At 38.8% G+C, this 13,122-nt stretch overlaps 1 protein-coding gene across 1 annotated transcript in view; it reads left to right on the top strand.

The window, feature by feature from the left end:
• Positions 1 to 9,628, top strand: part of ptprma (protein tyrosine phosphatase receptor type Ma) — a 53,542-nt gene extending 43,914 nt beyond the window's left edge. Inside the window, exon 3 of the mRNA XM_026150436.1 lies at positions 8,133 to 9,628. Coding sequence (XP_026006221.1) covers positions 8,133 to 8,425 — 293 coding nt within the window. The 3' untranslated portion in view covers positions 8,426 to 9,628. The remainder of the gene's footprint in view (positions 1 to 8,132) is intronic.
• The last annotated feature ends 3,494 nt before the right edge of the window (positions 9,629 to 13,122 follow it).

Genomic DNA, 13,122 nt, shown 5'->3' with positions numbered 1-13,122 from the left:
TTTTTTTTTTCCCCCCCCCCTCTCTGGGAGGAATGACTGAAGCTGTGGAAGTTTCTGGTAGGATGTCCAGATTCTATTAAGCTGTTTTTTTTTTTTTTTTTGTTTTGTTTTTGGTTTTTTTTTTGTGGGGGGGTGGGGTTTGTAAATCTTAGCTAGTTCGAGACTGTGTCTTCTCCGCTGGTGTCCTGGATGCTGCCAGTACTAGGCTGCTGCTCTGTTTCTCCCCTGAGACTCGTTCTGGGGAATAATAGCAAGAGGAAGAGAAAGAAGGGCCTCTAACTGAGATTAATTAGGGTTTTTGTATTCTACTAGGAACAATTGCACATGGAGCTCCAGCTAAATGACTTATTGTGTTATTCTTAACATCTGCTCTAAATATGTTGCGGAGAAAAATTAAAAAAAAAATTTTGTCTCACTGTTGCACAGGGTCTTTATTTTGATAGCACATCCTTGGTTGATAATGACACCTGGACAATGGCGAAGGATTGGCAGAATGAGGTGCTTCACAGGGTGACAATTTCAAGCAATACAGCTTACTCTTAAACACGGAAGAGTTTGCCTATTGCATATAGATAAAGGCAGATGTTTTTAAATGGCAAAGTCTTCACCTTCCTGATCACATTGCAATAAGGAGGTAATGAACTGACCCTCCGTCTTACCTGGAAAACAAGTGTTGGTTGTTGTGCCGAATGTGCTGTCCAAATGAAAGAGGGGGGAAAAAAGGCTAAGCACTTAAATTATGAGCAGTGAGAACACCCGCTGACTGAAGGGCATCAGAAATTTAATCAGAATTTAAATCACATCAGCAAAAGATGGGATTTGCTGTTGTGAAGGGAGGGGCATCATATTGTGAACATAAGCCAGTTGCTTTTGAGCCTTTCGCAACTATGTGTGAAAATCACACCTTGCACACCACCAATGGCAAGGTTAGGTTAAGCTTAAGGAGAAGCTCCATTATGATTAGGGAACAGAGCAGAAAGTCTGATCAATTTGTGAATTAATTCCCAGGCATGAGAGACTAGCATTTTCAATTTAGCATGTTTGTGGGGTGAAGAAGTGTCTTGTGGTCTCAGCAAATTACCGATTTGGATGAACAAGGTTAAGAAATCATGATGGAGGACATATTTACATGTATCTTTTCTGTATCCTAAGTGATCATAACGTGAACAATTAAGGCTAATTATAGGCGAGTCATGTGTAAAGTTTCTGTTGTGGAATGGGTTTGTAACAGGCAAATGGGGCCCATTACATGACCCATTTCCTGGAATGGATTGGCAATCGAGCGTACTGCATTTTAAGACGATATATTAAGCCATTAAGAATTATTTTTGATTGGCATGCAGCAACAAAAGATGCTGCCAGGGAACATAATAAGGGTCAGTTGTTCCACCTGACTAAAGTGACGGGGCTGAAACGTGTTCCGCATGATGGATGATTCTGGGTGAATCGGTTTGACTCCGTCAAAGAGACCTGCCAGGTCTTCATATGGAGAGCCCAAACTTATTCTGTTATTTTATCAGGCTCCTTTCATGTTTCAAAGGACACAGGGAAAGTTCTGGAAAATTGAGTGGAGGCCACGGCTGTTCACATTAACAGCCTAACCCTCACAGCGAGAGCATTTTTGATTGGTAGCAGACAGTGAGAATAGCCCTGTCTTCATTGACATTTCCAAAGCGGCCGCCGTTCTTTTCTGCGGTGGTGACCTCTGTGAATTTTATTAGCAAATGAGACCTGGAGGGTTTGGGTTTAAAGAGCGCCCCTTCATTCTGATTTCCCCCACATAATGATTTTCACAGGGTTCAGGACCTGAATGGAAGAGAAATAATGAGCACTACTCATTATTGCAAATTATATCGCCTGCTCAAACCGTTACTCAACTCATAATTAATCTCAATACCATCAACCTATAGACTTTGATGATTAGAATTAGACAGTAGCGTATTTGTGAGAACTAATTTATATCGGACGGCATAAAAAAAGACTTTCCTTTCTTTTTAAGAAAAAAAATCCCTTCTTAAAGTAAAACAGCCATTCCAGCAGTTGTCTTGGGTTCTGTTTACACTTTGCGTTGTTCTGTGTCTTGGATAGTTTGTTGTTCCCACAAAAATTAAGGAAATTCATCTTTTGGGGCTTTCCATAAGAGCAAATACTCTGTAATAATTCTGTAGTCTAGTCTATGCATACATTACTATTAAATTGAACTATTCAAACATTTTCTTTATTTATTATTAGGCCCTTCTCCTAGCAGAAGGAACTTTTATGGATGGACGTGAGCTGTGGCCAACTCCTAACTGCTCTGCCAGCTGAGGGTGCTGTCAGGGCAAAGGATTAAACTAATGGAAGCCTTCCCTGGAGTATGTCCATGGTTCTCTCTGTATGGCTCATAATGCCATTAAACCACTAAGTCTGTTATTTGGGATTACTTAATGTCCAGCTGAACTTGAGCATTTGTGAGTTTACACTCGCTGGAAAAGCCTGTACTCCAGTAGAAATCATGTATTAGATTGCATAGAACTTCACTGACCAGCTACCCAATGTTTTCCGCTTTTTGTTTCACTCTCAGAGAAAATAACCCATGAACTAAGTGATTTAAAGGAGCCAATTAAAAAGTTCTTAATGTCCTTAATCAAAACAGACAACTGACTAATGAGAGAAATCTATGGAAACTGGTCAAAGAGATCGATCGAGCCCCAACCGATTCTGAACGATTTTCGTGACACCTTCTAATTAATGGCCTCTACCAACAAATTGTCTCATAATCAATGTTAGAATATGTATGAGATGCATTGTGTGATGTATGTTTTTAAATGCAGCAGCCTCTATTCAGTCAGTGTCCTTGTTAATAAATGTTCAAAATATTCCAGAATAATGAAAGTCACACATTTCAATTTCAGCAGTGTGTCCTTCATTTCCAAGGAACAGCAACATGAATATATGTGGCATCTGCAGCAGGAACACTTCATCTCCTTCTCATTCATTTTTCACACCAGTCTCCATGTTCTCCACGTACAGCCATCATTGTAATGGAAGGTGAAGGTGGCCTACATTGGAATAATAATAAATCTGTTCCTCTGAATACCTTAGACAATAGGCGAGCCCTGGCCTTTACAGAGTTACAGAGATGGGCTTAGTGTGCCGAGAGCCCTCTCCTTTTTTTAATTGGTCCTGAACACACCATTGTTAAGGTACTAGAGATGGAGAAAGAAAGGGAGAGAGAGCGAAAACACCCTTGTGCATCACTAGCACATTAGCACAGCACTAGCGCTGTGTCATTATAATTTGCTCTTACTGGCTTACTGGCTAATTATCTTGTCATGGTGCAGCAGGTCCTGCAGAGTATGTGGTCATTAAGCTCAAATGACAATCAGTGTTCTCCTGTCATCTTCTTCAACTCTGAGACGTTGACAATGGCAGTACAAAGAAGTGGCACGCTGTCACTCGAAATACAGTATCTTTACATTGCCTGGCGGTCAGTAATGAGGAAAGGGACACGTTTTCTCCTTGTGTTTGGGTTCACTGGCTCAAATCTACACAATTTGTGGGTCTCAAATTTGGTAACAGACATTGCACAGCCTCATGGCTACAGTTCTGTATCCCGGATAATGGTGAGGAAGACATTTCATCATATGCATTTATATTACTATCACTTTGATATTTACGGCTACTGTATTAAGCATAATTAAACAAGAAGTGAGTTCTTACACGTGGCGCCCATTAATATTAATATTTCATGAACTAGTAAAGAAATGCTGCTTGAGGGATCAGATATTTTCTTCTTTAATTACTAACAAAGAGAAGTGCAGTGCATAAATCCTCCAGTGCAACACTGTCACAACGTGGCTGTTTGAAATGAATAGGAAAGTCTGTTTTAATCATAGAGAAAAGCACTGGTGCCAGGATCTTTTGTCTTTGGAACATGAGCTACAACTGAACAATTCATCAACTGATTATTAGTGCTGGTTCGCATGACACCGGTTGCTGATGCCTCAAAGAAAAAATGTTGTGGGCACCTGAGCAGGCTGGTTGTTATTAAAGAGACCTTGCAGCCCTTTTGTAGAGGCACCTGATTGTTGTTTGAGAGGCTGGGGGAAAAAAGTGTCTCAAAGTCGACTTATCTCCTGCCCTCCTTCTTGTACTTTAGACAACTTTTTGCTTAGCCCCAGAAATAATCACCCTCAACACTTGAATCACAGATAAACTAAAAGTGAATAATACATTAAAAGCTCTGGAAAAAACATAGCAGCATGCTGTTCACAGTAGGGGGTCAAAACAGGGTGATCATGCTGTGCAGGAAAATCTACACCTAACATAGGAAAGACACGATCACAAGTTTTTTTTGTTTTTTTTTCTTTAAGCTACACTTTATTTCCAAAAGTATTCACACAACCCATTCTTAATCCATAGTGTTTAACATGATGTCAGCCTACTATTTGCATCTATAAAAGGCTCCAACTCCTCTGGGAAAGATTTCCACAAGGCTAAGGAGTGTGATTTGGGGAAATTTTTGATCATTCTTCCAGAAGCACGTTTATGACATCAGACACTGGTGTTGGATGAGAACGCCCGGCTCACAGTGTCTGCTCAAATTCATCCCAAAGATCTTCTATCAGGTTGAAACCAGGACTCTTCCACACCAAACTCGCTCATCCCTGTCTTTCTGGACCTTTGTGCACTGGTGTGCAATCAATGTTTTAACAGAATGGGGCCTTCCCCAAACTGTTCCCAAACCCAGAGTCATCTATCAAATTTCTCAGCAGTCGCCAACCCCTGGGCCATGGATTGGTACCGGTCCATGAGTCGTTTGCTACCGCGCTGCGAGAGTTGAAGCTCGGGTGTGAAATTTATGGTTTTCAGGGTTTTTAGCGGTGTTTTTGTTTTTTTTTTTTTTTTATAAATCGTAAACTCTGCTTCCCCGGGTGTTTTCCCAGTGTTATGAATAAATCTTTTTTTTTTTTTTTAATTTGTTGTCGGCGACACCTTAAAGGCCTGTCTGTGAAAACATTGTCGGCCGTAAACTGGTCCTTGGTGCAAAAAAGGTTGGGGACTGCTCTTATAGATGGAGAAGCGTGATTCGTCACTCCACTGCTCTAGAGTCCTGCGCCGGCTTGCTCTAGACTACTGGATCCAACCCTTTGTTATAATACCGCTAATGAGTAGCGAGGAAATTTCATGACTGGAGTTGTTGAACAAGTGGCATCCTATCACAGTACAACACTGGAATTCGCTCCTGATGGCGACCAATCGACCAATCCAGAAAACATATGCCCGCCTATGTGCTTGATTTTGCACACCTGTGGCCATGAAAGTGACTGGAACTACTAAATTCAGTGATTTGGATGGATGGGTAAATATTTTTGGCAATAATGTGTATCTGCAAGTACACTCACACTTTCTAAATTATTTACTGTAGCTCAAGTTTCATAGTGCTAAAACTCTTTAGCCTACCTGACAGAAATACTAACAACCAAAAACTGAACCTTACCAGTACCAAAACACTTGTTATTTTTCAAATGCAGTACATTTTCTGGGTCAAACAGAATCAGCATTTTCTGTATTCATTGTTAAATGGGAACACTAGCACGTGCACGTGTTCATCATAGCACTGTATTGTTTCACTGGTTTATTTTTACAGTTCATTTATTTGTGGTAGATGAATTAATGATATAGACCCCTCCCCCACCCACCCACCAACATGCGGCAAACATGTTAAGATCATTTAAAACAACAACTGCCTCCACCTGACGACACACAAAGCTGATCAGTCTGACTTGGTGTCATCACAACTCGCTGCTCCTCCTCCTCCTCTTCTGCTCCCTCTCCTCTTGTTTCATTGTGTAAACATGACAGAACCCCCACTCATTATCTGAAGCTGGAGACAGATGGAATTGGTGAGCGTTACAAGTGCAGCACAACAAGACGAGTGGGCAAGCTCGAGTCATCGATGGAACAAATAGGGTTTTGTGAGAGGCTGTTAGGCTGACACACTCGGGGGGGGGGGGCATCCCTGCTGATTTAGTTTGACATTATTCACCCTTTTTTAACATCATATCTGAGCAGATCCCCACATGTTAAATTTAATGACGAAGAATCGCATTCACCACAGCTCTGCCTTGCATACAGCAAGCGTTTTGCTTACAGGTTGTTTGTCTCTCCTCGAATCAAAATGTGCCTTCGAGTCATTAGCACACTACCCAAAAATGGATTTTAACATAAACTGATGCTTTCTTTTGGCTGTGTCTCAAATGCTGTTACGATTTGTGCAATCTCATTACCAAGCCAAGCTAAATAAGATGATGACAAATAGAATGTGTTCTGCATCTCCTTGAAAGTTTGCCAATATAATAATTCTCACTTGTGTTTTATTGGCAAGAGGGTAGAGAATTAGATTAACCTTTGATATTGAACCAAAGTGATAAAATCTAAATGGGGCTTTCTTGGCAAATAGATTTCAGTTTATTGATTTCTCATCATTTCCCGTCTCTCTGTCATTGAGGAAAAACATTCCTGTCAAACATCCAGTATTTTTTCGGGATTGGTCTTTCTATGTCTTTGTATTTTGATGAATGGTAATTATAAGAGTGTTTCTATCAATCTAAAGATGAGAGCATTTTCTCATCAAAGGTCACACGCTAAAATTGTCGCTGCTAATAGGAAAGCACTCAAAGCAGCCATTTATCTGTTCTCTACGTCCCTTTATAAGATTGTTCCTTTCATTTCATTTATTAACTGCAGTGACTGCTGCAGCTCATGATCCGATTGCTAGTTTTAGTTTTATTGTCTTGGAAAGCTTTGTTTTGTTTATAACTACGCACACCAACAGCTCCAAGTTGTGTTGTCACACAATTAACAGGGACTTAATTAGTCGATCAAATCTGCTGCAACATCGTCCCAAGCCTTACGAAGCACCTCTTACATGTAGCGTGGCTGTCAAATGAAAACTTCAGAGGAAATTATTATTATGCCATTTGTTACGCAAAGCGCACACCAAGAAATCAGACACTGGTCTGATGCTGTCTTCATTCTTAGACTTTGTGAACATTATATGCAGTAGAAATCTGACTTAATGCGTAACAGGATTAATAATTAAGGGCTACATAAAATGTTTTTCTAGTACATCCATTAGTTGTTGCTTTGTTTGACTTTGGACCAAAGAAACAGACCAGATTTTTTTGGCTAATGATGATATATCACAAGTATTATTAAAAAAAGACTTTTCCAATTACTTTTGGAATTTATCATTACATTTCAGTTGAAAGACATTACAAGCCGCTCAATCAAGTGTACCTAAATACACTGTATTCAAGAAAACTGCTGCTCCCTAGATTTTATTTTTCCAGACCATTCTCTGTAAAACCCTAGTGATGGTTGTTTTTTGTGTGTTGTGAAATATTCTGTTCAGCTTGTCAATAACCATGCCACATCCAAAGCCCTGGGATGCTAAACGCCTTATTCATTTTCTAGTGATCACTTTTAGTTGTTTACCATTAGCTAATGGTTTTAAATGCTACCTTTACTTTTACCCAATAATTTCTAGCTTCTAATTCTACATGGCTATTTCAACTGTTTACCTAAACAATTCTATTTGTTTATCCATACTTTTGATTAATGTCAAATGCTTCTGCATAGTTTTGGAAAACACATTAGCTTAACTCTTAACTCTGTTAGTGAGCTAGTTTAACCTTTCTTTACTTTTTAACTTATACACTACTTTAAATAAGTTATTATGCTTGCTCTCTATATTCTGCAGCTTATTCATGACCTTTAATTAGTTACATCTTCTATGCTAATAATATATAACAATCATTATATATTATTAGCATCATTGTAGGGTGTTTACCTTACACTATAAAGCACCTCGAGGCGACTATTGTGACTTGTAGCTATGTGACTAAAATTGGATTGCTCAAAAATTCTCACAGTAACGTCTCCCTAATCTTAGATTAAATAAATAATTTATATTAAGTTATTTAAGTTAGTACTGCAGCATTTACAGAGATTGACTTTGTACCCCTTTTTACATGACTATAGGCTAGGATTGTGTAACAAAAAAAAAATTAATTGACCGAGTTTCTACTGGTATTTTGTATAAAAACCTTCTTAACCCATGATTACACTACTTGCTCATGTTGCAGGGTCAACCTTTATGATGGTGAACACATCAGGACGCTTCGCAGGACAGAAGGCCCTGCTGCTGACACCCCAGCTGAAGGAGAACGACACACACTGTGTCATCTTCCACTACTATATAGGAGGCAGAGACAACAGCCATCCCGGCCACTTAAATGTCTATATTAAAGAAAACAATAGTCCGATGGGGATGCCTGTTTGGAACGTGTCGGGTCCAGCCTCTCGCTCCTGGGGACAGGTGGAGTTGGCTATCAGCACCTACTGGCCCAACTTCTACCAGGTGAGGACATGCGGTTGAAAGCAAGTCATCTTTTGCATAATGTCTCGTTGCAAAACTAGGTTTCTCATTGTAAGGAGCCTTTGTAGTTAAGCCAAAGTAATTAATGCCCTTTTTCTGGGTGGAGCAGGACAAACCATTATTTGAGATGGTCTAAACAATTGCACAAAAGCTCATTCAAAACACCTAAGATTATTGATTTCAGCGGCTAGCTCGGTATCCATGGTAATCTGTTCTCTCTCTGTTCCATCTGAGCCTGCTCTCTTTTTCCAATTCTGAAAACTCATTTTCACTTACCAATGCACATGACTGCTGGCCGGGGCAAGGTGATTTCACACTTGCCTGGCTATTAGTCTTCACCAGGCTTGTTCCACGAGTCCACCACATGTTAATTGATGCAGAGAGACCCCTTAACCTCCCAATGGGAGATGGTCTCTTGGTGAATTATTTTATTATGGCCTGGCAGAGCTAGTCCACAGTGGAGCAGAGGGAGTCCTCCTGCTTGCTCATTGTAGCCACACTGATAACTTAGTTAACAAGGGACACCGCTGGGCTTCTCACTGCTGCATGCAGTATAGAAGGTTTAATGAGAGGCACACGGAGAAACGAAAGAAGAGGGGAAAGGCAACAGTTGAGCAGAACAGAATGTGCTGCTATTACCAGTAATAGTCACTGTTCACTGTTGGCAAGATTTTGACTTTTGTGACATAATAAAGCAAAGCCTGCCTGGTTAAATGTTTTCAGTTTGGCTCAAGACATGTAAAGACTAAAAGAGTCTGCCTCAGAAGCACAGCTTGTTGTGTTTGCATTTACTCTGCTTGCAGACCTTTTTAAGTACCAAGTTAGAGCTTCAGAAAGTTCAGACACTTTGACATTAACTGCTGCTTCTTTCTGACAAACGAATTGCAATTTCAGTGACAGCTGAACCCTTTGACATGCGTGGTTACGTTTCAATAAATTTCTGCATCTAAGGTGAGTGGTTAGACCCGAGATTACTCATTTTGTTTACCAGTGTGTCGAGGGAAATTTCCAGCATCTGTTGCCTTTAAACCCAGCTTTGTTTGTAATTGTTCCAAGACTGACAACATGGTCAAATGTGAGGATGCTAATGAACGCAGCAACAGTCAAGAAAGGAGACCAGTGCTTCAAGTTGTCACTAATTAACAACATGGTGCTAATTATAGGTATCTTTAATTGCATGGTAACCTACGCAATTGTCAAAGGGAAGCCACCTGATACTTGGAAATTATTTTTTAATTACCAGTAAGGCTTGAGCATTTCAGCTTTGGATAATTACTCCTGTCAGGCTATCCCTAAATCTTTAATTGTGTGGATGCTTTAAGCATCCACACTATTGAGTTCCTGTTTCTCTTTATTCTTTATTATTATTGTGTGGATGCTTTAAGCATCCACACTATTGAGTTCCTGTTTCTCTTTATTCTTTATTATTATTATTGTGTGGATGCTTTAAGCATCCACACTATTGAGTTCCTGTTTCTCTTTATTCTTTATTATCTTTATTGTGTGGATGCTTTAAGCATCCACACTATTGAGTTCCTGTTTCTCTTTATTCTTTATTATTATTGTGTGGATGCTTTAAGCATCCACACTATTGAGTTCCTGTTTCTCTTTATTCTTTATTATTATTATTCTTCAAGTTGCTTCCGTACACTTTTCGCCGTAGAACTACTTCCACAATTTTCAGCCGATTTTCACCGTTCAAATTTTAAACTATTCTGCTATTTTTGCTCTTTCCGGCTATGACTTTTGCTATTTTTTGCTATTATACTTTTTAAAATATTAAGCTTTTTTCCTTTAATTTGTCCCATTGAAATGAATGGGAAACTTCAGCAATTCTGCTAAAATTTGCTTGTTTTTGAAACTTAACTACTTCCTCATACTTTCACCTAGAACAACCATTCAAATTTTAAAATGTTCACAAATTATTGGGCTATTCAGGTATGATTCAGCTTTTTCAAATCTTTTACTGTTTTACTTTTATGCCTCTTAAAGTTTTGAGTTGCAAAATTGTGATTTTTCACAAAATACATGTGTTGTTATGGTTGCTATGCTCTTGGCTTCCAGTGTGCCACTGAAGGTTTTGCAATTTTCACTTCATGTCCGAACAACTTCCTGCTACTTGCTCAATTTTCACTCAACTTCCACAAATTATACATCAAAACGTAGGTATTTTTGCTGGCTTTCAGAAAATGTCACCATCATTGTTGTGGGATTTATATAATTTTGGCAAATCTCCTCAGACTAACACAAGGTCAGAAAACTCTCCATATAAAGTCAATGGAGAGTTTGTTCAAAATCACCGCTGCATTTCTGTAATGAGAGGCATATTCGAATCGTCATATCTCCTTAACGAAGCAAAGTTAAGACATGAGGCTTGTCCCGGTATATCTTCAGACACTCGTGACGCTCACAATTCAAGAATTATTTTCTCACCTATTACCGTTCTGAAATGAGTTGGACTTGTTTGAGGGTAGGAAATTTGTCCTTCGCTCAGATTTCTTCAGATTTCAAACTGTGGAAATGAACCACTTTTTTCTCTCGTCATAACTTTTTGTTGGATTTCCACAGAGACCTGAAAATTTCCATGATTGTTCACCAAACCCTGCTGTCTCTTACGGTGAAAGAATGATATCGATACTCCAAATAGATTTCGAGTTAGAAAGCGTTGTTTGAGGGCAAGTCAAGGCAGTTTTTGCTTCGCTCTACTCAGTTATGGTGCATTAGAAGTCAAATATCTTTAATAATTCATATTTTAATGATAAATTGTAAACACTGGAAGATTCCCCCATCTCTTCTGAACAAAACGGTGTAAGAATGACCGCTCTAGCCCCTACGGTTAGGAAATTATTTTCATTTGTTTGAGGGGAGTCGTCACTATGAGAAATAGGCTGCAATAATCCTGTGCCTCTCTGTGCTGCGTGTGTAAAAAGAGGCACATGTTTTGGCGGGAAAAAGTACACAGGCTCTCTGATTGGTGGATTCAAATTCAGCAGCTCCCAGGCTGACCTAGAAACTTACTTCTCTCTCCCTGTGCATTTTTTTGCTGATTTTTTCATTTAACAAGTATATTTGAGGGACCCTCAGCATGTTCAGCATTTTTTCAGCTGTCCATTTTGCTTTTCCAATTTTTCTGTTTAACTTATTACTATTGTGCTAAATAATACTATTTCTGCTATTTTATAAGATTTGTGCCTAATATAGTATTTCTGCTAAATTACAATATTTCTGCTTTTTATACTATTTGTGCTAAAACATAGTATTTCTACTAAATGTAGTATTTATGCTTAATCATACTATTTCTGCTTTTTATGGGATTTGTGCCTAATATAGTATTTCTGCTTTTTATAGGATTTTTGCTCAAACATAGTATTTCTACTAAATGTAGTGTTTATGCTTAATCATCCTATTTCTGCTTTTTATAGGATTTGTGCTTAATATAGTATTTCTGCTAAATTATAGTATTTCTGCTTTTTATAGTATTTGTGCTAAAACATAGTATTTCTACTAAATGTAGTATTTATGCTTAATCATAGTATTTCTATATATTTCTGCCAGGTCCCCAGGCAGCCAATCCTCTGTGAGGACTGAGAAATTCAAATTTTCAAATCAGGGCCTGCACGGCTTCCCAGCCAATCATATATGTGTCCTGAGGCATTCAAATTTGCATATTGGGGCCTTCATGGCTTCTAAGCCAGCCAATCATATCTGAGGGCTGAGGAATTCAAATCCACAAATCAGGGCCTGCACAGCTTCCCAGCCAGCCAATCATGTATGTGGGCTCCAGGTATTCAAATTTGCATATTGGGGAATTCGTGGCTTCTAAGTCAACAAGTCATCCATGTCATATATCTCTAAAAATTCATATTTTAATGATAAATTGTCAACACTTGAAGATTCCCCCATCTCTTCTGAACAAAACGGTGTAAGAATGACCGCTCTAGCCCCTATGGTTAGGAAATTATGGTCATTTGTTTGAGGGGAATCCTCACTATGTGAAATAAACTGAAAGAAGCAGGTCTATGTCTCTGTGCTGCGTGTGTAAAAAGATGCACCTGTTTTTGGCGGGAAAACGTAAACAGCCTCTCTGATTGGTGGATTCAAATTCAGCAGCTCCCAGGCTGACCTAGAAACTTAGTCCTCTCTCCCTGTGTGTGTGTGTGTGTGTGTGTGTGTGTGTGTGTGTGTGTGTGTGTGTGTGTGTGTGTGTGTGTGTGTGTGTGTGTTTAGTGGGAGAGAGAGGACCCTGCCCTTATTTGACAGCATATCATTGTAGGATTTAAATTGAACATAGTTAGACTGGTTGACTGGATTAGAGCCTGTGTTTGTGTGTCCCTCTGTGCATTTGTGTTTCAATAAGTTATTACTATTCTGCTAAATCATAGTATTTCTGGTACTTTTCGGTACTTGTGCTAAATACAGTATTTCTGCTAAATTATAGTATTTCTGCTTTTTATAGGATTTGTGCCTAACATAGTATTTCTGCTAAATTATACTATTTCTGCTTTTTATAGGATTTGTGCTTAACATAGTATTTCTGCTAAATTATAGTATTTCTGCTTTTTATACTATTTGTTCTAAATTATAGTATTTCTGCTTTTTATAGGATTTGTGCTTAATATAGTATTTCTGCTAAATTATAGTTTTTCTTCTTTTTATAATATTTGTGCTAAAACATAGTATTTCTACTAAATGTAGTA

This window comes from Astatotilapia calliptera, chromosome 18 (assembly GCF_900246225.1).
Source record: "Astatotilapia calliptera chromosome 18, fAstCal1.2, whole genome shotgun sequence".
Taxonomy (NCBI): Eukaryota; Metazoa; Chordata; class Actinopteri; order Cichliformes; family Cichlidae; genus Astatotilapia; species Astatotilapia calliptera.
This window is presented reverse-complemented; position numbering and strand designations above follow the sequence as displayed.